Below are 23048 nucleotides of genomic sequence, written 5' to 3' on the forward strand. Positions count from 1 at the left end.
CGGAAAAAATATATATATTGTGTATTTGTATAGAAATGCCTGTATTTTATATTAATATAAATTTTATTTGCATTTAAATTCCTGGCACTAATAAATCATTAATACGAGCCATTAATATATCAAATTCAAATAGATGTATGTGTTGTAAGGGAGCAGAGCCCATGGCTTGTGGTTTTTCTCTGAAACATATAAAGTCACATGCCCCGATGGCTTTCCTTTGCGTGCAAGACTTGTGTGTGTACAGGAAAACTCTCCGATTGATCTTCAGGAATCATTGACCGCTTGCATGGAGTTGCATGTTATTGATGACCTTATTTTGCCAGCAGTGCAAAGTGCAGCCAGAAACAATGAAACCTCAGTGTTCTGCGTCAGATGTTAGTCCATTAAACTGAAATGGCAACCAAAATCATATATTCCCCGCTTTGATGTTCAGATGGAGTAGAATTTCTTTTTTAAACTATATGGTTTGTTGGTAGGGTGGATGTATTGTTAGGGAAACACTGTTCAATTAATTCTAACTATTTAGGGATGACTTTTTTTTCCATTTACTCGCCCTCATGTCATTCCAAACCTGTATTACTGTTCTTTACAGAACACAAAGAAGATATTTTAACGGACGTTGGCAAACAAACAACATTGGCCCACATTGACATCCATTGTATAGACATAAACCACACAGAATAAAATATGAAAAAAGAGTCATATGCAGGTTTTCAATGAAGTGAGGGGGAATAAATGATGACAGATTTTTTACTTTTGGGTAAAGCTAGTTATTCAACCAATACCTATCAATGACACAGTAAAGAGATTTGTGGATTGTGCGTAATAACTGGGACATTGTTTACAACAGGCTATTTGAAATCTGACAGCAATTGTCTTTATTATTGTTTAGTTGTGCACCGAAATGAAAATTCTCGGCCGAAGCTGAATAAAAATGAAACACTTGGCCGAATACCGAACATGGCTTTTTCATATTTCTTCTATTTATTTAGCCAATTTTTTCAATATTGCATAAACCAAATGGTCAAAATGTGCTTTTTATATTTTGTCTTGCTTTTCAATATAATGTAACTTAAAATTTAATTTAGAAAAACAAGTAGGCTGAATTAAAACACAAAACTGAGCCCTCTCCTTTCATGAATCGCCTACACGAGGCCTATAACTGACTGCTGAAATAATGTAGGCCTACTGTACTCTGTACCCCTACAAAAAAACACTTCATTAAAAAGTGTCCTTCAACATTATAAGCTAAAAACATGAATAAACGGAAACTGTTGGATTATTATAGGCTACACTGCAATATGATTTAAAGATCATGTTCCTCCTCCAAACTCTATCCACAAAAGCTGACTGATCGCTCAGAACGTGGCCGGGATGCCCAGAACAAACAGGTACTTTGACAAGTTTTTTAGTACAGGGAACTGTGTGCTTGCGAACACGGTATGATGTCAAAGGATGTCGCGAGCGGCATGGCTGCTGTCAGACCGCCCGCTCTGAAGTACACAAGTTACCGACCGGTAAAGAGGCTTTCATTGAGAAATGTACTACGGTGCGGCAAGTTCCGTGCTGTGTCTTTCTCAACATTCGGTGCATCCCTATTATTTATTAAGTTTTGCTTTTATGGCTGTAGCCACAGTGGGGATTTTGTAGACGCAACTTCTTCTGGCAGTCTCAAAGTACCCAAAAGCACAGCACGCCACGTTCTATGAGTCTCTACATGTATGCACTTGAAACACTGCTAAAAATATTTAACAAAACTCACTAGTTAACAATTATAAGTTTGTAGTTGGTGACCCTTTCCCACTTTCAGGTGTCAAGAAACAAATGGTGAGATGTCGGGCTATTTAGCTCATGTCTTTGATTATAATGCCAAAAAGTGGAGTGTTGAAGTGTTTCTCTATCTCTATTAATAAACACTGCTGGTGTTTTGTGGATTGTCAGGTTGCTGGATATCAAACCATTTCGACAAGAAAACACTTAAAGGAAATGTTGAATGTCTCTCCATGTTCTAGCTGTGCGGCTTGTAATGGTAGCGTTCAACTGGTTTTATGTGTATTAGGAATATTGTTTTAGGAATTGGCTGGTGTTTCGGTAAATTGGGGGTCTTTGGTTAGCAGAGATTTTTGATCCAGTATACGTTTGAATTAGTGTTGGTCACCACATCATGTTTCTTCTACACACACACACACACATACACACACGGCAGGTTATAAAGAGTATCAGAAGTATCGGGTGAATCGGGCCGGAGGAGATGACATCATAAGATCTGCAGGAATCCAGTGAGGCTGAGTGGAGGCGTTCAAGGTTCACTCTTTCGAAAGAGCTTCTTCAGGGATGCTTAGGACAACAATATATAAAAGAAATGTGTGCAATTTCAATGTATTTCTATAGTTGTTTGTCATGTACGTGTTTTTAATTTGCATTGTTTCCAAGCAGCTTTACAGTAAATGCGTATGGGTGCAGGCAGTAAAGATTTAAGGAAATACTGTACAGACTTTATTGGCCGTTATGTTCGTGCTATTTAGGAATTGTGTACATCTTCACAAGATATATTTGAGCAATGCTTACTGGAAAAATAGTTGTAGGATTGCCATTCATTTTTTTAATATGATATGTGTTATCATGTTTTTGTTGTGTTTTATTGTGTTAGTTAGCTGTATTTTTTTAGTTATTATGGATTAAATCAAAACAAACCAACTGCAGTTTGATTGATATTAATTGGAATGCACAATAACAAACATGATTTTAGAAAATTATCTCATTTTGGATCCAAACTCTTCGTCATTCTTTTTCTAAAACTATGACATTTAGATTACTGATATTGATAGATTCATTTATCCACCTGCTTATGGTTTTATTTAATTTCTAAACATCGTTATGCATTTATCCATGATGCAAGGACACAGGTGTGTGTTTATTGGCATTGTACAACAGCTTTAAGTGATTTGCTCCGATTGTTTGGCGTCACGCAAACTGTTCAGTCTCTGTGTGGATTGCATTGCAAAAAAACACAGGAGGAGAAATGCAAGGAAAGACAATTTGTCCATGATGAATATATTATAACATACCAAACCACAATATTTCAAAAGGGCTGTTGTTGCGGTCAACATAAGGCGTTCAGACATTGCAAAAACCCGAAGAATGTATCATACTGGGTGCAAGATTGTAGTTTCCAAGCTGTCGTTTTGTAGGAGGATTATTGTCAGAGCACAGCTCTTTCCCCCTCTCTCTTTTCCTCTCATCTTTCTCCTCCCTCCCTCGTGTAGCAGGGCCCCTCTTGCTTTCCATAACAAAAGCCTATCTAACTTGAGCGTGTGTGGGACGCTTGCGTGGCAAAGGGAAGCTGCGAGTGCATGTAACCCCCCCCCCCCCCCACCGCTCCCCGTCTCTGTCCCTCTGAGCATTTTGCCGTGTCAGGTGTCACCGACATCTGTGCAAATGGGCCGTTTTTTGTGCGCGCGAGCGTGTACCCAAGCGTGTCATTTACACTTACAGTCTGTCTGTCAGACATTGTGTTTTTCTGCAGAACATCGATGTTTAGTTTGACAGCATTTACAGTATGTGATCGCAATAAACAGCGATGCAAGCTGTTTTTTTTACGTTTCCTTGAAAGCCGTCATATTTCCACACATTTCGCGAGCTAAATGAAAGTGTGCACATGTTGGGGTGTTTTTCATTAGTTAACTGAGGTAATTGGACCACTGACACGGAATCGAAATACTTCGATTATGAGCTAATAGATTTTGTGCCGTTTCACTTTTACACACAGGCGCATGTCCTTTTGCCCTTTTTCTTACCCCCCTTCTTTTTTATTTTAAAGACCCCCAGCTGGAAAGTTGAGGTTTTTGGCCACAGTGTTTGTGTGCTTTCTGCAAGCAACACATAGTTGCGCTCACCAGAGAATTGGCTAATCAAACTCGGGCCTGTGTTTCTAGTCGAGCTCTGGAGAGTTTGGTTTTGAAGTGCATGCTGGCCTTTCTCTTTTAAAGAGGCACACACTTGAACATGCTTTCACCAGACCCTTCTCTGATGATAGGGCTTTAAAAGTGGTTTTACAGGTCTGAAACATAAAGATGTGTTGGAAAACTCAAAACTGCCACATTGAAAACAAAACACGGAACAGTTCACAGTTGTGAAGTGCTAAAATGTTTGTTCAAATATACGTGAAGAGTGAATCTTGCCTGTTTCACTAATACGTTTTTATCTGTGATAATGTTATTACTTGTCATCAGTTAGAGGTGGGTGTATGTTGTAACTTGTAAGCATTCATATTTTGTCTTTCGTTGTGTGTTTTTCAGAGAAGCCATGCGGAATTACCTGAAGGAACGAGGAGACCAAACTGTGCTCATCCTGCACGCTAAAGTTGCACAGAAATCATACGGCAATGAGAAAAGGTAAATTGGATGATTTGGGTGTTAACTTCACACACAGGGACCGAAATGATCTTGATGACATGTGAAGCAACTAATCAGTTTGTTTTGATATCTTTTAAAGGGGTTAGTTCACCCAGAAATGAAAATTCTGTCATCCTTTACTCACCATCTAGTACAGAGAGAAAGAAGTTTGCAAGAATTAGCAACTGACCATTCTGAGGCACCATTAACAAACAAAGTAGGAGTATTTAAAACGGTAGTCCGTGGTGCCCCAGAACTATTTGCTTTCCTAAATTCTTCAAAATATCTTATATCAAATATCTTAATAACAATTTCTCATTCTATGGTAGTCCGTCAAAATTGGAGGTTGCCATAAATTCTTCCAAATGTCTTCCTTCGTGTACTACCAAACTAAGACATTTATACATGTTTGAAACAAGTTGAGGATGATATCAGATTATCTGGAGTACCATAAAAATAAATGCAAATGTTGTCCATTATTCATTTTTGATTATCCGAATGTATCAAATACTGATTATTTCATATAACTGAGAAAACTATGTATAATTTACGTTCATGCATATTGCAGATGTTTTGGGGATGCGAACCAATGACCTTAGTGCCTTTTTGTAACACCAACATTTTTTTCCGCATAGTTTTAGCTCTTTCAACTAAGTGGCCAGGCATTAGACCTGGTGATTTTAGTCAACATGTCGGCACCGGTAGCTCAGCGTCCAAATTCGATTCCCGCCTCAAGAGTCCTTTGCTGATCCTCCGCCTATTTACTGTGCCATCCCAATAAAAGCATAAAAAGGCCCTAAAATAATGAAACGATTCAATTAGCATGCTCTGGGTGGTCTATGGATGTGTATTTCTTAGATTCATTCACTCATGCATCTGGCAAGCACCTTTAGCTGTTGCATTGAGTTTAGCTTTCAAGCGTTTTTATCACAAGACCCCTGTTTTCTGTTCCATTCCTTTGCACTCTGTATAGCTGCTCATCTCCCTCCCAACAAAGGAGAACACAAGGAGTAATGGAGACAGAGGAGGAGGTGAAAGGAAAAATACAGAAAGGCAAGAGAAAGAGAGACAACTTTGATAAGATAAGAACGTGTATAATGACGGGGAAAAGAAAAAAAATGATTAAGGAGGAGAGTTGATACGAGTCAGGGAAGTACAGGAGAGAAGGTCAGAGGAAAGAGAGACATCATGATAACTGCAGAGAAACGGCGTCTGGAGAGCCGATGTCGCGGTTACAGCTCGACCGGCCTCACTTGGCTGAGAGACGACGATGCTGCTTGTGAACACAGCCAAAACCTGGCCGCCTGTCACGACCAACAGAATGCCAAATGAGAGCCAGAGAGAAAAGCTAAGCGATCACTTTGTAAAATGATATACATGTGTTCTGTGATCAGAGACGGTTTACGGCTGGGGAAGTGTATCATTTAGCTCAAATTGGAAATGTATGTGAAACCGTCGAGCGAGTTCTGCTTCTTTAAGTGTCCTTGTGACCCCGTTGACTTTAAAAATTGTTATGCTACGTGAATGCGGTCAGATATTCGTGCAGCATATTGAAAAATGCTGTGTTTTATTCTTGCTGGTGGATGATAACGCTGTTGAAAAAGCCATCCAAAGCACCCTAGCAACAGCATCTTTATTTTAGAGTGGTTGCCAGGGCGTTTTTGAGTTTTTTGTGTGAGCAAGCGTCACTCAGATTATGTCATATTTGCAAAAACCCACCTCAAACTTTCCAGAAATTTAGTTAAAGCAATAAAAATATTTGTTGCTTTATGTGGTTGTGGTTTAACACTGACTAATTGTCGCGGACACATCATAAATGGCAGCTAGATTAGACCAGCACATTTCCTTGTTCAGACACATTGGTACAGCTCAACCCACCAGTCTGATGGTCCATCTAAGAAATGAATCTTTCAAAATTAGGATGTGAAAGTAGAGACATCCGACCACACTGAGTGACAACACTTTTCCTTCTGCTGTTCAAAGACGCTAGTACGGAAAATGCCACACAAAAAAAAGAACTGTCATGCGGTTTGTCCGCTTACCGACGTCTGCAGCTCTTTTCAGTCTTATTGGACTTTGTGTGTGGGTTAGCGTAGCTGCTGTTTTTCCCCTTCTATTGCATCAGTAAACGATGTTGGTGAATATTAGCTACAGTTTTGTGTCATGAGTATTCCCCCACCTCATGTCTAGACAAGCATCTCTCACAGATGTGCGGTGAGTGATAACGTCAGCCGCAGAGATCTAGACTTGAATGTCAAGTGCATATTTCGTGCTGCTTCGCTCGTGGCCGGATTTGATTGATATCTGTTTGCTTTAAAGTCCTTTCGACGATCTAGGCCACAATACTCACGCATGCAGAAATGGTGACATGGACCGAGACCATCAGGGGGCTTGGATGTGGTGGATCACTGTGGGTTCTTGAAGTGTTTTGTGATGCGTTGCGAGGTGGGCATCCTGCTCCGGTTTGTATGTGTTTGAATATATCCTGGAGGTTTCTTGACCTGAACGTGCAAGATGTAGCAACATAACTCATGTTGTGCTGCCACCTAGTGGTGTTGTGAGGTAATACACATGGGTCATGACTAAAGATGGTTGCTCATGAGAGGCGAGTATCACTGTGACTTTAATTTAAAGAGATACTTCACCCAAAAATGAAAATTCTGTCATCATTTACTCACTTTCGAGTTGTTCGAAATCTACATAAACATTTTTTAGTAACGCAGAGAAAGAATGCTTATAACCAGACAGATTCTTTCCCCCATTGACTACCATAGTTTTCAAAATGTCTTCTATTGTGTTCATCAGGAAAAAAATGATAAAGTCATTTTCCTACTATGGGAGTAAATGGGGGGAAAAATCTGTCTGATCTTTCTCTGGTTTCTTTAGAACACAGACATTTATACATATTGGGAAAAACTGAAGGTGAGTAAAAGATGACAGAATTAAATGTTTGGGGTGAAGTATCCTTTTAACTATAAGATCATTGTGTAAGCGACACAAAACACATGGGTTCGGTCCCCAGGGAACACAACATAGTAAAACAATTTAGTAGATTGAATGGACTGGAAGCCTCTTTTGGATAAAAGCACCGGCAAAAAGCATAAAAGTGAATGTTTGTTGACACAGTGTGAACCATCCTTTGCACTCTACATAGATTTTTCTTTATGTTTTTTCAGGTTTTTCTGTCCTCCCCCGTGTGTGTATCTGATGGGCTGCGGATGGAAGCAGAAGAGAGAGCAGATGGAGAGGGACGGGTGCTCGGAGCAGGAGTCTCAGCCATGCGCTTTCATCGGCATCGGCAACAGCGATCAGGAGATGCAGCAGCTTAACTTAGAGGGGAAGGTAACATACTCTTGTACACAGATGTCATGATTTAAAAAAGAAGGGCTGTCAAACGATTAAGCGCAATTTATTGCATCCATATTCAAAGTTTGTGTTTACATATGTACTTATTAATTTTGTATTTATAAACAAATGCACATACATATCAAGGATATATTTACACGTATATATTTACAAATAATTTAAATGATGTTTATCAATTGTCCTATTTTATATTTTTCGTAAATATATGCATGTTTGTAAATGTGCTTATCAATGCAAAATGAATATGCACAGTACACAGAAATATATTATGTAAACACAAACTTTTATTCTGGATGTGATTAATCACAATTCATCGTTTGACAGATCTAAAAAAGGCTAAATGAAATGCTGACAGTTGTTGAAACTTAGGGGAGATTGTTTACAAGCCAAAGCAACACGACAAGCATGCTTTTTTCCTCATGGATGCATATATCTTGTCTCGTTTCCGCAGAACTATTGCACAGCCAAAACACTGTACATCTCAGATTCGGACAAACGCAAGCACTTCATGCTGTCTGTGAAGATGTTTTATGGGAACAGCGCAGACATCGGTGTCTTCCTGAGCAAGAGGATCAAGGTCATCTCCAAACCTTCCAAAAAAAAACAGTCCCTCAAGAACGCCGACCGTGAGTGTCCATCTCCCACAGCACACTCGCATCAAACATTCATACGTCTGGTTATGACCTGGATGACATCACAGGGGGGTGTTAAGGCGTTTAAGGTGGTCGTGTCTCGTGGACTGCACAGATCAACCTTATTTTCCAAAGTGTTGTTTTCTTTAAATGTTAAATATTACAAAGCTGCAACCTCTCACATGAGCACCAAGGCTCAAAACGTGTGGCAACTGCTTGATCACAAATATGCACCTGGTTTCAAATCGGTACAAAAATGTGTTGTGTTTGTGATGGAAAATCTGCATCTTAGAGGCCGTTGAAGTCAAAGCATTTGTTTCATTTATCTGTTCATTTACCTGCTTAAGCTTTTCTTTTCATGCAGATGTTTTGAGGGGATTTTGGATTGTTAAACAATCGAAGAACTATATCAGTTCTTCAAAATTTTATTCTAAAACTCTTGGGAATCACAAACTGTAAAGTCCACAAGGTGGTGCTGTAATAAGCACATCTGCACACATTACATTAACATTGCTAGTCATTTCTGTATGAGCTAATATCAAAATATTTGTTTCCAAAACCAATTGAAACTAAATAATTTATACATCCATTATTTGTATGATGGTTTATGTTTTTTTGCTCATAGCTCATAGAGAAAAGAACATGTGCACTGACCTTGAGTCAGTAGATTCTGTGTTTATGATTAGTTGTATATCTTCTGTGTTCAGTCTGTATAGCATCAGGAACGAAGGTGGCGTTATTTAACCGACTTCGCTCTCAGACGGTCAGTACGCGATATCTTCACGTAGAGGGAGGAAACTTCCACGCCAGCTCACAGCAATGGGGAGCCTTCTTCATCCACCTCTGTGAGTGTTTTAGACATGTCACAAAGTATAAAGTTATAGACTGCTGTAAATATTTGGTTCTCGATGCGACTCACAACGTAGATGCAAGCCTTAGGTTGGCACAGAAATAAAAACAGTATATGATGAATTTTTTACATTATGTGTTTGTATTGTTTTTTAGTGGATGATGAGGAGTCTGAGGGCGAGGAGTTCACTGTGAGAGACGGTTACATTCACTACGGCCAGACTGTCAAACTCGTGTGTTCTGTGACAGGAATGGCTCTGCCTAGGCTGGTAAGACCCACCATTGTCTTTTTCCATTTATTTACATAATCTGAAACCACTTGGAGATGTTTATATGCCTTTCCTTTCTAGATCATCCGTAAGGTGGATAAGCAGACGGCCTTACTGGACGCAGATGACCCTGTCTCTCAGCTGCATAAGTGTGCCTTTTACCTAAAGGATACAGAGAGGATGTACCTGTGCCTTTCTCAAGAGAGGATCATCCAATTTCAAGTGAGCCACAGAACCGGTTTGACTAAATTTACACTATTAACCGAAAGTTTAAGGTTTCTTACCCATTCTTGATTTAGATTCATACCATATCTTAAATAATATTAGTATCATTTCATCCATAGAATAACACGAAATGTTTTCTTGCAATTTTATCAGGCAGCTGGGATGCTTTTTTTACCATATATTAAAAAAGAGGTCCCATCTATTCTGGGCTCCTATTGGCTACTTTTGCTTAGATATTTGGTTCACGTCATTAATTTGAAACACATTTTCAAGAGAGGAAACAATGAAAGCAAGGAAACATGGCCTTTCATACGAAGAGTTAACATGGTCAATGATAAAAATTTTCTTATTAGGAATCTAGAAATAGTGCTGAAGAAGAATGCTTTTTATCATTATGGTTTTGAATGTGTGTGCGCTCCTGCAGGCCACTCCATGCCCAAAGGAACCAAATAAAGAGATGATAAATGATGGTGCCTCCTGGACAATCATCAGCACTGATAAAGCAGAATACACCTTCTATGAGGGCATGGGCCCTGTACACACCCCTGTCACACCTGTGCCTGTGGTCGAGAGCTTACAGGTAACACGTGCACACACGCACCCTACACTAGGAGCATGTATTTTTCTTTCTTTTATCGTGTCTACACCTGGTTTATGTGTGTGTTTGAGTAGTTAAATGGTGGGGGAGATGTAGCCATGCTGGAGCTGACAGGACAGAACTTCAGTCCAAATCTGCGTGTGTGGTTTGGCGATGTAGAGGCTGAGACCATGTACAGGTATGGAGGTTATTTGCTTTTACAAACAGTGCACTGAAAAGATACCCATGTAGGATGCAGAGAACATTTACATTTAGTCATTTAGCAGACGCTTTTATCCAAAGGAAAACGGATGATTTGTAATTTGTTTTTAATTCTTAGATGGGTTATTTGATAGTGGTACATTTAGTTTATTCATGAAAGTTGTACAAAATTTGTTTTAAAGATTTTAAGGAAAGATTTTTGTAACGATCATCTTCGGTTTAGTTTAACATTTGTGTTTAAAGCCTTATTAGCAAAAAATAGAAAATTGTGAATAAGCAATTTGCAAACATTTCTTGATTTTATTGTTTAAATGCATTTCCTGAAATATTTATGCACAGATTTGTTTATTGTTTATTTATCATGATCCATTTATCATTATTCATTCATTCATTTAGTTTTATTATATTTTACATATATTTCAATGAAATTGTGTTAAATTAAGTATTTACTATATTTATTCAATACTAGTTTTCTTTTTAGAAATGCATATGATTTTATAATAATTTTAGCACATCATTTTTAGCACTTTCTATCATTTGAATTTTTCTATTCTTTTATGTTTGATATAAACCTTTATTTATAACCTCTTAAACCTGCTAAATGCAGCAGGAAATGACATGTTAAGATTTGACAGGCCGTAAATTTAGCGCCTATAACTAATACAATCTAGCTGAACAAGACCACACATGCTTTTTTGTGCACATTAAAGCTTTATGCAGTTGTGAAAAGCAAATATTTACATTTATCAGCCGTGTCAGTTAAATATATTGCAGGCAGTGAATTGAATGATTAATAGACGATGTTTCCTCAATAGGTGTGGAGAAAGCATACTGTGCGTCGTTCCAGACATCTCTGCCTTCCGCGAGGGCTGGCGGTGGGTCCGGCAGCCGGTGCAGGTTCCCGTAACGCTGGTCCGTAGCGACGGTATCATCTATTCCACATCTCTCACATTCACATACACCCCCGAACCCGGGCCCCGCCCGCATTGCAGCGCGGCCGGAGCGATCCTTCGAACGGACAGCGCTGGCTTACTTTCCACGACTGGTGACCGAGCTGGAGGGAACGGAGAGATGGCTTACGGTGCCAACATCACGTCTAACGCCGTCACAGCATCATCCTCCAATGCAGCCGCAGCCATGGTGTTATAACACACGTAGGAACACTCACAAACGTGAAACAAAAATCAAGACTACAGACTATTTGTAAAAGTGCTGCATATTGAATTCAAGAGGAGGAGATGGAGGAATAAGCGAGGCGAAGAGTGAGGGTTCTCCTGAGCCCTCTTGTAGTTTCTCTGAGGAGCCAGTCTGGTGCTAGCAATAAACAATGCCTGAGAGAAACCTTCATATTGGCAAAACACAAGCACCCAAAGGTGTAACATATGTGGAGATGAGACCACAGCAGTGAAACGTCAGCCATGTACAGAATGCTTCGATTGAAAACTGTCTTTCTTCCAGTCCGAGTGCGTTATCGGGTGACATGCATCATGGCCTGGGAGGCCTAAGCTCTTAGGTAAAAGGGTCAAATGAAATTGTGAGGACGACAGTTTTTTTGGACCAATGATCTTGTAAAAGCTTTAGTAAAGGTACATTTTTTGATCCCCATACCTTTTTTTATATCAAACATAGTACGCTTTCGTTACCAAATAGATTCTGTTTCTCCTCTGAGATTTCATTGTTTTCTTTCTTTTTCCGTTTTGTCCATTTTCACCTGGCTTCTGTAAATTGCTACTTCCACATAGCTTGACAAACTCTCTGCGCGGACTCGTTTTGATACTTTGTATTTTGTAACACAGGTTTTTTTGTATCTGATTTAGTTGTTTTAATTTTGCATTTGGGAAAAACTCAGAGGGCCCATTTTTGAACCATGCTTTTTTTATCAAGTCTTTAAAAAGAGAAGAGCTTTAAGCAATGCCTCTGCCTTGCCTGCATTACAACATGCGCTACGCTTCCTTTAAGCATTTCATCGTGTTAAGATCTCACAAAAGGAACAATGCCATCTTTCTTTGTCTTGTTTGGGAATATAAACCAGAAAACACAACATACAATATAGACGCCCGTCATAGGTTTTGATGCAATGTCGTTTCGAAATGGTAGCCATAGTGTAGTCTGTATGTCCTAGAGCACACGTAGGTTGTCACATATCAATATTTGGAAATTTTGCTAGCGTTGGATGTTTTCAATGTTCTCAAGAGTTCAGATTCCTAATGATATCCATGATGTTTATGTAATGTTTCCAGAATTGCGCTTCGTCTTCCTAAACTTCCGTTTGCATTTTTATCGTTATAAATTGTCTCAAAAATGAATCATTTGGAGACATGTTCTCCCAGATGTGTATCTAGATGTGGCCTTACTGTAAACAAAAGGTTCCAGGTTCAGTTCACCCCTTAAAAAGAGGTTTACAGACGTGCCCTGAGGAACCAAGCCTTGCATTTTGAACATTTACGTGCGATTTTTGATATTTAAAGCTCCCTGAATTTAAATTTTTCATTCAGATTTAGAGGATTTAAATGTGTAATAGAAACGAACACACCCAAAGATATTATATTGAATTGTTGTCTTGTTTTGTAATTGAAGAGTATGTATCTCGTACACCAAAAGCAGGAAGCTTTACTCCGTTGGTCATTGGATTCGTTTATTATGGCCTTGGTGTCTCACCAACTAGTAGACTAGTATTATTGTCAAAAAGAAAAAAACTAGCTGTAATGAACTCATCAACCAGCACTAATAGTGTTTTGTGACCTTCTTTTGTACAGTAATTTAACTTTTGAATTTTATGCGTTTGTAAAAAAACTAAAAAATAAGAGAAAAAACGAAGCGAAACCCACCTTTATTTTGTAATTCGTTTTTTGTGCATCTGTGGCTTCAACCCACTCACTGTATGTCTATGTTGTTTCTTGTCGGTTTGTTTAGCTCAACAGGTGTTTAGCGTCCGAGTTTGTCTTAACCTTGTATGTTAATGTCCTGAGAGTGAACGGACATCATGGGACTATAAACATGGGAGTCAATGGCCTTTAAGTGTGTGTCTCTCAAAGATGTAAGAATACAGCAATACCTTATAGGTCACTTTGTGTGTCTCGGTCTGTGGAAATAGCCACTGATTTTCACCAGCATGATCCACAGCGCACGTGGTCATGAAGAGCAGCTGGCTCAGCTGGAGTCATATTCTCATTTATTCTCACTTGTTCATGCTAATTTAATCAGACACTTTTTGGGTAGATTTCGTGTCTTCCCGACTTGGAAAATCTTTAGTGTAGCGTACTGTATGTAGAAAACACGCCAAAAAAGGCAATACTCCAGCATTGTGTGACGTAGTATATTTCGGGAAAACTGTAACTTGAATGTCTCTGCAAAAAAAAGTTCACTTGTTGCCTCCACTAAATTGTTTTATTTTTTTAATGTCATTTTCCCTCTATTCTGATAAAAATGTCTTCGGCTGCCTCCTTTGCAAATCTCTTCCATGGGGTTTTTGTTTCTGAAAGACACCCTAAAAACTCTTGCACTTGGTTTAGCAGAATTCTTTGAGTAACAGACCAGTCTTGTTCCATTTGACTATATATGACGAGTTTGGTTCCAAAATGAGAAACCTCTGTTTTTTATTATCTTAATATGTTTTATTGTGCTAGTAAGCTGTATTTTTTGAGTTATTATGGCTCAAATTTAAACAAACCAAACTGCAGTTTGATTGATATTTATTGGACTGCACAACACAAAACAGGATTTTTATCTCGGTTATCTCATTTTGGAACCTTCATAGTCACAATTCAGAATAAACGCACACTTTCATTTGGCGAAAGATGGTGGAGTCACTGGGCAAAAATGTATGGGTTTTATAAAAAGTTTTGCGATTGATGCGTATTTGTCCGCTGTGTTGAATTAAATAAACCACAGAAGGCCGTTCGTTTCATTTCTCACATTTGATGTTTTGTTTTCTTGTGATTCGCAATTGTCATTATGAGAGCCACTATACAATGTGTTATTGTATTGTGTTTCTTTTGTTTCCCATGCTTTATGATATCCCCAACCCCCAAGAAGAAAAATCAAGTGCTTTAAGCCAGTTCGCCTTTAAATGAGACAGCTTTGTTGAAACGATTCTCAAACAAAAGAAAGCAATTTGTCTTTTTAATCTAGTTCGACTTCATCGCGTTTTTCTTGGCGTATTGTTGACTTTGAACAGTCATTCACACATTAATGCTGAGAACATTTCACAACTGTTTCTGTTTTAATGCATTGTTTACGTTGTGGATATGTTCAACCCCCCTTATTTACTGTAATGTTACTGTGGTAAAGTGCATTATGTTGCTCTCTGAAAGATATCATTTGACAATCTTGTTTTTTTACAGTTTACATTGTTGTTTGTTTTTAAGGTGTTGAGCTTTAGGAGGATTGGCTAAATCACCTACGGAACTGGTGACAAAATGCAAATACATTTGCGTTTTAATCGAGTCAATTATGAAACATTTGAAGATATCAACATCGCAAACACAGGTCATCGTTTTTTATATTTATGTATAGTGGTAATGTGCCAAGCCTTAAAAACAGTTCATGGCAAATTTGTGAACAATAATTTGTTTTATATTTCCAAATGTGTGATGGATGATTTTTTGTCCGGAGTCAACAGGTGTCATTTCTGTGTATCTGTTGATCTCTGTTTAAATTTGCTCTTCCAAAAACTGTTTTTTATGAGCTCTGATCAATGTAGATTATAGATGTTGATGTCTTCTAATATGCCAAATGTCTTACTTACATTCTCATGCACTGCTTATAAAACACAGCATGAGAGGCAGCTTTACAAAGATGTCTCAATAGTCATAGAAGAATAGAGGATGTCAACGTACAGTAAAAAAAGATTGGTAATTGAAAACTTGTTTTCGTTTGCTGCCACTATATTTCATATGTCTATATGAAGTTCTTTAATTGATCATAATGTTGTAGCGCTTGGTCTTTTAGAAAACATCTGAAATCAAAAAGCTGTGGTACAGACGTTATTAGTCCCTTTAGGGCAGGTTTTAGAGTAAAGAGTAATTCATACTTGTCTAGATTTGTTGCTTACCGTCATTTTCCATATCACGATTGATTCTGGTGTGCCTGAAGCTCTATGCTGGGCTTTATGTGTACAGTTCATTCTCCATTATTCTTAACTTTTCAATTTTGGTTAATCTGAAAATCAGCCTGGTTCTGTCTTTCTTTTACGCTCTCTCTTTCATACTCCTTCGGTCTGTTGTTCTAGAGGTATCAGTACGGTAGCAGTCTCACTCATTCACTGGCGGCTGAGGATGTTAGGATCATGCGCCCTAACGTGAAACAGAGGGGTGGTTATATTTTTTGTAAACATTCGCTTTGTTTCATGCGTCTGTCCGTTTGGTTTTTGTACATATTGCACCTGCTCAGTTCCATATGTCATCAAATAAAATTGCAATATTGGCATAAAATCCAGTATGAAGTGAGATTCTTTTCCTTTACAATCATAGTTATGCAAGTAATGTAAGATTCAACTTGATGTTTAAAATCAGTTTAATGCAATTACAATTCATTTGAGTTAAAATAACTATTATAAAAGGTTTTCTTTGTTAGTCCACATCTACAACCGTTCAGTAAATTTCACTTGTAGTGATAGTTTGCCCAAAACTGAAAATGTTGTCATTTACTCACCTCTACATGTCATTTCAAACTTCCTTTCTTCTGCAGAACACCAAAGAAGATATTTTGAAGAATGTTGTTTACCGGCACCCATTTTGTCCTTTAATAGGCGTTGTTTGGTTACCAACATTCTTTAAAGTATCTTGTAGTGACCAAGGAGGTCATACAGGTAAGAAATGACAAGTTTTGGGTAAACTAAAAAGACAATATGAATGAAAATTTTATGTGAGGGTAGTTTTACTCTGAAAATGCAATCGGTATTTAGATAAATTAAAAAGGATACAAATATTATAATAACAAGGTTACACAACCCGTATGATGAGATGGAAGCACTTTGGCTCAAAGTGAGTTGTTGTAGACTCTTTAAGAAAATGCTCTACTAAAATATGAATGTATACGATGCTGTGTAGACCAACCATATGTACGGTAAGGTACTTAAATACCTGTTAAATTGTTTAGACATTTAATTCAGACTTTACACAATTGAATGTGTCGTTGTCAGTGGTTATAGACCAATGTATTTGTGTCAGGGAGCATGCTGGATTAAGTTATGAGTTTGTTAAACAAATACAAAGTAAAAATTTATCTCAAGATGAAATAGAAAGTTAAAAACAAACATCACAATAGTCAGGGTATAGCCGTTTATACTATGATGAAAATAGCCCAGATGTCCAAAGCAGCCTTGGGTAGTTTCTTTGAAGTGAGTAACAGGTGTGAAAAATCTCATGCTATGATAAGGATGGACTCTAGCTAGAGGGTACAAACAGTATGTTTGGGCTAACACACAAGATAACAATTATTTTTCCTAGAAAAAGGTTAATGACACAATGCGCAATATATCCGCAATATATACATTTGTGTCTCCATACATGGTGTAACATCTAAGTGGTCATCACAGAAACAGATATCCTTAAAATCAAATACAGGAATAGTTGAAGTGACAGTCGACCCAGACATAAAAATTGTGTCATTTACTCACAATCAAGTTGTTTCAAACTTGTATAAATGTCTTTGTTTTGATGAAGAGAGAAAGATATTTGGAAGAATGCTTGTAACCGAACAGTTCTTGGCCACCATTCACTACCATAGTAGGAAAATTTTGAACGGTAGTCAAAAGTGCCCCAGAACTGCTTGCTTTCCTACATTCTTCAAAATATTTTTTTTTGTGTTCAACAGAACAAAGAAATGTATAAAGCCATTTTTTCTACTAGTCAATGGTGACCAAGAACTTTTTGGTAACAAGATTTCTTTCAAATATCTTGTTCATTAGAACAAAGATTTACAGAATATAGATTTGGAATGACTGGAAGGTGAGTAAATGATGACAGAATTAAAATTTTTGGGTGAATGTTCCTTTAATTCAAAATTAATAAATCCTTTCATCACATACTCCCTTTCATTTCAAGTCTATGCTTTCTTCTGTGACGTAATTCTGATACAATGAAAGATGGAGACTGAGGCTGTTTGTCACAGAACCTTTGGATTGGTTTTGCCTGACATCTCCTTTTGTGTTTGTATACAGAGCAATGAAAGTCATTTGAGTTTGCAACAACAAGGAGGTGAGTAAATAATGTATGAATAAGTCAATTTTCATATGCGAGAAAACTGTCCCTTTAAATGTACGTTTTCATTTTTACCATGTGTTTTCTTCGTGCCATACAGAGATAAAAAGTACAAAAATATAGGAATGGTAGGTGGGCCAGGCAATTGTAGAGCCAAGACGAGCCATAAAGTCATATTGTACAGCCCAACGTTTATAAGTCAAAGTCCTAATGGGGACTGAAGTTTCTCTCAAGGAAACAGTCCTGTTCCATTCAACGTCTCTGTTTATTTAACTGTGACATGTCTATAAAATAAGCACTGGATTCTGTCTGCATTTCAGTGCTATTGGCAGCCATTGTCTGCATGTTGGAGTTCTCATTTGTCACTGTATACAGCAAGTCTATATTAAGTTAGCAGGCAGTGAACTGGTCATTTGTTTAGCTAAAAAACCCCGAAGACTCTAGACTAGGCTATATAAACTAGTTTGTCAAGAGCATGTCTCATTTTGTCATTTATGTTTTGTTACTGAGAACATATATTTCTTAGACTTCACTCTTCAAGATAAAGTTCTTGGAAAGTGTTCCCACTCGTGAATTTTTTCCGGGTTAAGTGTTTAAAGCCGGGGTCATTGCCGGTTGTTTTCTTTATGCTTGCGCAGACCCACGAAGACTGTCGTCGGTTAGTCTGGTAAGTGTTCCACAGTTTTGTGTGTTTCCATCAGCCTGTCTGGTCCCACCACTCCCTCCTGTTCCAAACAGCGTTCCAGGACCTCCAGCTCCGACGCTTCGACGGCTGCTTGCCCTGCTCAAATCCTCAGGGTAGGCTCTGCAACAGGTGAAAGTCGACAACACACCTTGTCTGAAGCGCTTGTTCATAAAACAGTAGACTATAGGGTTGACGCAGGCGGACGTGTAGGACAGCAAATGGATGAAGGATATGGGCGCTCCGGAGAGAAGACGGTCAGCTGAACGTCTGTCGAATGCCCGCCAAGCATTGACGACAAAGATGGGCGTCCAGCAGATGAAGAAGAGGCCTACGATCACCAGCAGCATGCGGATGACACGTTTTTTGGCCATGAGGTTTGCAGTAGAGCTGTTGCTGCTAACTCTGCCGACTTTAGGTTTTGTGCTGCTCATGCTGGCGGTCGAGGGGTCCGAGCGTTTCCTCTTAGACGGCTGGAAGTAGCAGCCATCGCCGTCACCTTTTTTCAAGCTGGCAGTGCTGTATTCCTTTTCTTAGGAACAAAGTAAAGATCAAATGGGATGATTTTATTACATTTTTTATACAGCAGCTCTACGTGTGAACTTAGCACTCCAAAGAACTGACAAGAAAAGAATTGTAAAAAGGATATTTTTCAAGAATAAAGAGTAAAGTCAATTATTATTGATAATTTCTCTTAAGTACATATTATATTTATGAAATTTAAAGGAATAGTTCTACCCTCTTTTTTTATTTTGAAATATTTTGGTAACCGAACCATAGCAACCCATTGACACAAAACCAGTGAAAGTCAAAGGGTGTTGTTTGCTTACCAACTTTATTCAAAATATCTTCTTGTGTGTTCTGCGGAGGAAAGAAAGTCATGCAGGTTTGGAATGACATGTGTGAAGCTTTCCTGTAGCTCAGTAGCTTTCCTGTAGCTAAGTGGTAAGAGGTCATGGTTTCGATCTCAAGGATGGCACATACAAATGTATAGTATAATGCAATGTATGTCGCTTTGGATAAAAGCACCAAATGCATAAATGACGACAGCATGTTCATTCTTGGGTGAACTATCACTTTAAATCTCATAATAGTATCTTTATGACTTCATTTCTTTTCTTACCGTGGCACCAAAATGCCATCATTGAAATGTTCAGTAATCGTTAGAAAGTAAGAGATACCTCTGTTTGACTTCCTGTTTGCCATTTCAAATTTGATTCCCTTGTAGAGTTCGAGTGAGGTGAGGCCATACGCTATTATCATTATGATTCCAGGTATAAGAAAGAGAATCAGCAACAGTAAAACGTACCTAAAAAGCCCCAGAAAGGTCAGTGGCAAACCCAAACAAGATAAACAATATGCATTCAAGTGCACACATCTACAATATTGTTTATTCAAACATTTAAAAGTACTGTATGATCATATAATATGAAAACCACAGTGGAGATCAAGTATTACAATGGTATAATTATTTATAATAATATATCTCACCAGGTTTGAACGACATCACTGGGCCAAACCAAGCGGCACATGTTTCCAGTGCTGTTATTACTGCGCATGAAGGGCACTAGCGTGTAGCCTATCGGGTAAGGCAGCATGAGCAGGAAAGACACGACCCAAGTGGCTGTGATGACTTTTGCTGCGTGTGACTTGGTCTGCCAGGTACGAGAGGTTAAGGGGTTGCAGATGGCACTGTAGCGTTCCAAAGAAATAGCCACGAGGTTGAATGTGGACACACTCACTGAAATACCTGCGTATTGTACACACAGAACTAAGTTGTACATACGGAAATAAATATTGGCCTGGTACTGATCCTAAGGTGACATGAAGTATAAGTTATATGTAAACAACAGTAAACAGAAACATTGAAACATCTGCCTCCCCTTTCAAAGACAGGAACACTTCATAACAAACTTAGGCATGGCCATGATAACACAGGTATGATTTGTTTGTAAGGATGATTGCTTTTGGCACTTAAATGGCTTAACAATGCATCCTGAGTACTTGTGAGGCAGCGAGTTAAACTAAAGCTCTTCTGAACAATCCAAATTATTATCAGTTTTGTATGAATGTTAAAATACACACACGCAGCTTTATCGTGAGCAAATACAGTAAGACAGAATAGCACAAGCACAATGCAAAGACATTGGACCCATCAAACATAAGATATTTTAAACGCGGACACCGTCTCAGATTACTATTACACAGTTGCTACTGTAAAATAAATTGCAAGCGTGAGATCACGTATAAAAAAGTTCATGTCACGTTAAGTGTAAAAATGTTCCACAGAATTTCGAAAGGATCTGCCAATCCATCATTTGTACAGCATTTCTCAAAATGATGGGTGTGGGGCCTGATACAGGTTTAACAGTCATAAAATATAGTAGTGTGATCTTTCAAATGTTTGCGGTCTAGAAAGGTGCAGGCAACCTGTTCTGACACGTTAACTATGTTAAAAAACAAATGCAGCTGGATATACTCTACGCGTTATGCAAACACGTTTTCATGAAACTAAACGCTCATTTTTCTATATTTTTCTTCATTCAAAACAATTTAAATAATTTAAGCTGCACAATTACTGTAGAATAAATATCAAGAGATCAACATGGCTATAAATAGTTCATGTCACTTAAAGTATAAAGTAGTAAAAACATATTAAATACAATAGCGCCTCTGTAGGAACCCTGTAGTTCGACCATTATATTTGTATTAAAATGATGGTATACGAATAAAGCAATCTTCCAAAAACATGGTCAATATATTCTTACTATGATAAAACATGGTTGATAAACATAAGGTCCGTTGGTTCAATGGGCTGTTGTTGATTTATTCTCCAAAGACATTTTTGTGCACACAGCTCACTTTCACATCACATAACTGAATGGTCAGCATAAATGAATAAAATGAAAAAAAACTTTGTTTTTTTGTGTAAGGTACTGCCATCAAAATTGTACAAAATAATAAAGATTTCAGAAACGTCTGTATATCATGTAATGAATTAAAATAATGGTTGCCATGTCACATTTTAAACAGATAATACATTTTGAGCAAATGTGCAGTGAAGAAGGTGCAAAAAGTTCTACTGAACGTAGCCTAAACTTAAAGTTGACTCACCCATAAAATACGTGGCCACTTTACACATGCCTTTGCCAAAGATGAAGTCCTTCATAATGTTTGGGATGAGAGTGAAGGGCATGCAGAAGAGACACAACATGAGATCACTGACAGCCAGAGAGAGCAGGAACAGATTGGTGACTGTCCTCATCCTCCGGTTCCGCACGAGCACAGCAATGATCAAACTATTCCCTATGAAACTCAGCAGGAAGATGACTATATAAAGCGCAATGCGCACTGTCTGGTTTATATCTGAGATCGAAAGAAAATAAAACAATTATTAAACATACGAAATATATTCGGTAACAATTAGGTCTCGTTAACACAAGCTGAAAAATACTTTGTATAGTTCATATAGGCTCAATTTTTCATTGTTTATTCCTGTGCATTAACTTACTGTAACAGTAACGTTTGATTTAAAAAGTGTATAGGTGTTAAGCTAACTGGTATTTATGCTGTAGTAGTAGTTCACTATTCATTGTGTTAACTAATGTATTTACAAATGCATCCCTACTGTAAAGTGGTATCTTAATATCTATTCTTTAAATTGTCTACACTCGTTCAAATGCCGTACGTAAACGACTATGTAAAAAGTTGTCAGCATAAACAAGTGCGCAAAACCCGGCAAACCCCGAATAAAACATCTTTTACCTTTTGGTTCTGCCGTTTTGTCGCTGTCATGTTTGCAGTCCGACGCATTGCCGATTCCCAATCCACACAATAGTTTATAAATATCCGTGGTATTGATAAGCATGTCCTGAATCGTGTACGTCTCCATGGTTGGTATTTTGTTTCCTGACCGTTTTTCTCTATTCCTGTGTAATATATAGATTTCTGTCCAGAAGTTAAAGAACAGCAACACTCACTGTGCCATAACACGCAGTTGCGCTCTCTAATAAAATAGCTACATGACTGAAGGTTAAATCATAACGACACCTCGTCAAAATAATAACACTTACGAAGCAGTTTAAAATGTTTAACGTGACGTAGCCTGTGTAAAGTGTTACGATGAAAGAAATGATCTTGAAAAGTAAGAAAAGTAATACTTAATGCAGAAGCTGCATGCCCATGAGTTGAGACCTAATGCACTTGATCAGTCTTCTGTCCAACAGATATCCACAGACCCCGCCTTGACTTCATTCTCACTTTCTTTTGCATACACACACCTGAGTGACTGACTTCACATAGTAAGGGTTCAAGTCAAGTAAATTAATATTGCAATGAAGTCTTTCCTTTTTTACAAGTCACGTACTCTTGGAAACTCTTTACTCTTTTACTATCCCGACTTCTTAAGTTTATGAGAGAGAGGGAGAGAGAGAGAGAGAGAGAGAGAGGGAGAGAGGTAGAGATTTTAAGGGCCTTTTTAGTGATGTTTATTGATCACTCTCTGAACAATGCACACAGGGATCTCAAACAGCTTGCTTTATAAAATTGAAGAGACAGAGAAAGCAAAACATCCGGCACGGATGACCTGCACACTTAGCCTTGACATAAAGTGCTTTTAAACATTTATGTA

At 38.1% G+C, this 23048-nt stretch overlaps 2 protein-coding genes across 2 annotated transcripts in view; one reads left to right on the forward strand and one right to left on the reverse strand.

The window, feature by feature from the left end:
- Nucleotides 1-15962, forward strand: part of rbpjb (recombination signal binding protein for immunoglobulin kappa J region b) — a 44038-nt gene extending 28076 nt beyond the window's left edge. Inside the window, exons 3-11 of the mRNA XM_079467281.1 lie at nt 4299-4394; nt 7571-7736; nt 8212-8386; nt 9100-9237; nt 9398-9510; nt 9592-9732; nt 10160-10315; nt 10408-10511; nt 11350-15962. Of these exons, the coding sequence (XP_079323407.1) occupies nt 4299-4394; nt 7571-7736; nt 8212-8386; nt 9100-9237; nt 9398-9510; nt 9592-9732; nt 10160-10315; nt 10408-10511; nt 11350-11683 (1423 nt within the window). The 3' untranslated portion in view covers nt 11684-15962. The remainder of the gene's footprint in view (nt 1-4298; nt 4395-7570; nt 7737-8211; nt 8387-9099; nt 9238-9397; nt 9511-9591; nt 9733-10159; nt 10316-10407; nt 10512-11349) is intronic.
- A 70-nt stretch (nt 15963-16032) lies between these two features.
- On the reverse strand, nt 16033-22708 carry cckar (cholecystokinin A receptor). The gene is made up of 5 exons (XM_079456236.1): nt 22184-22708; nt 21533-21784; nt 19910-20168; nt 19600-19727; nt 16033-18950 (listed from the first exon to the last, which is right to left on the reverse strand). Exons 1-5 carry the CDS (start codon nt 22308-22310, stop codon nt 18361-18363), a joined length of 1356 nt encoding a protein of 451 aa, XP_079312362.1. The 5' UTR covers nt 22311-22708; the 3' UTR covers nt 16033-18360.
- Nucleotides 22709-23048: the final 340 nt, after the last annotated feature.

This window comes from Barbatula barbatula, assembly GCF_947034865.1.
Source record: "Barbatula barbatula genome assembly, chromosome: 1".
NCBI lineage: Eukaryota > Metazoa > Chordata > Actinopteri > Cypriniformes > Nemacheilidae > Barbatula > Barbatula barbatula.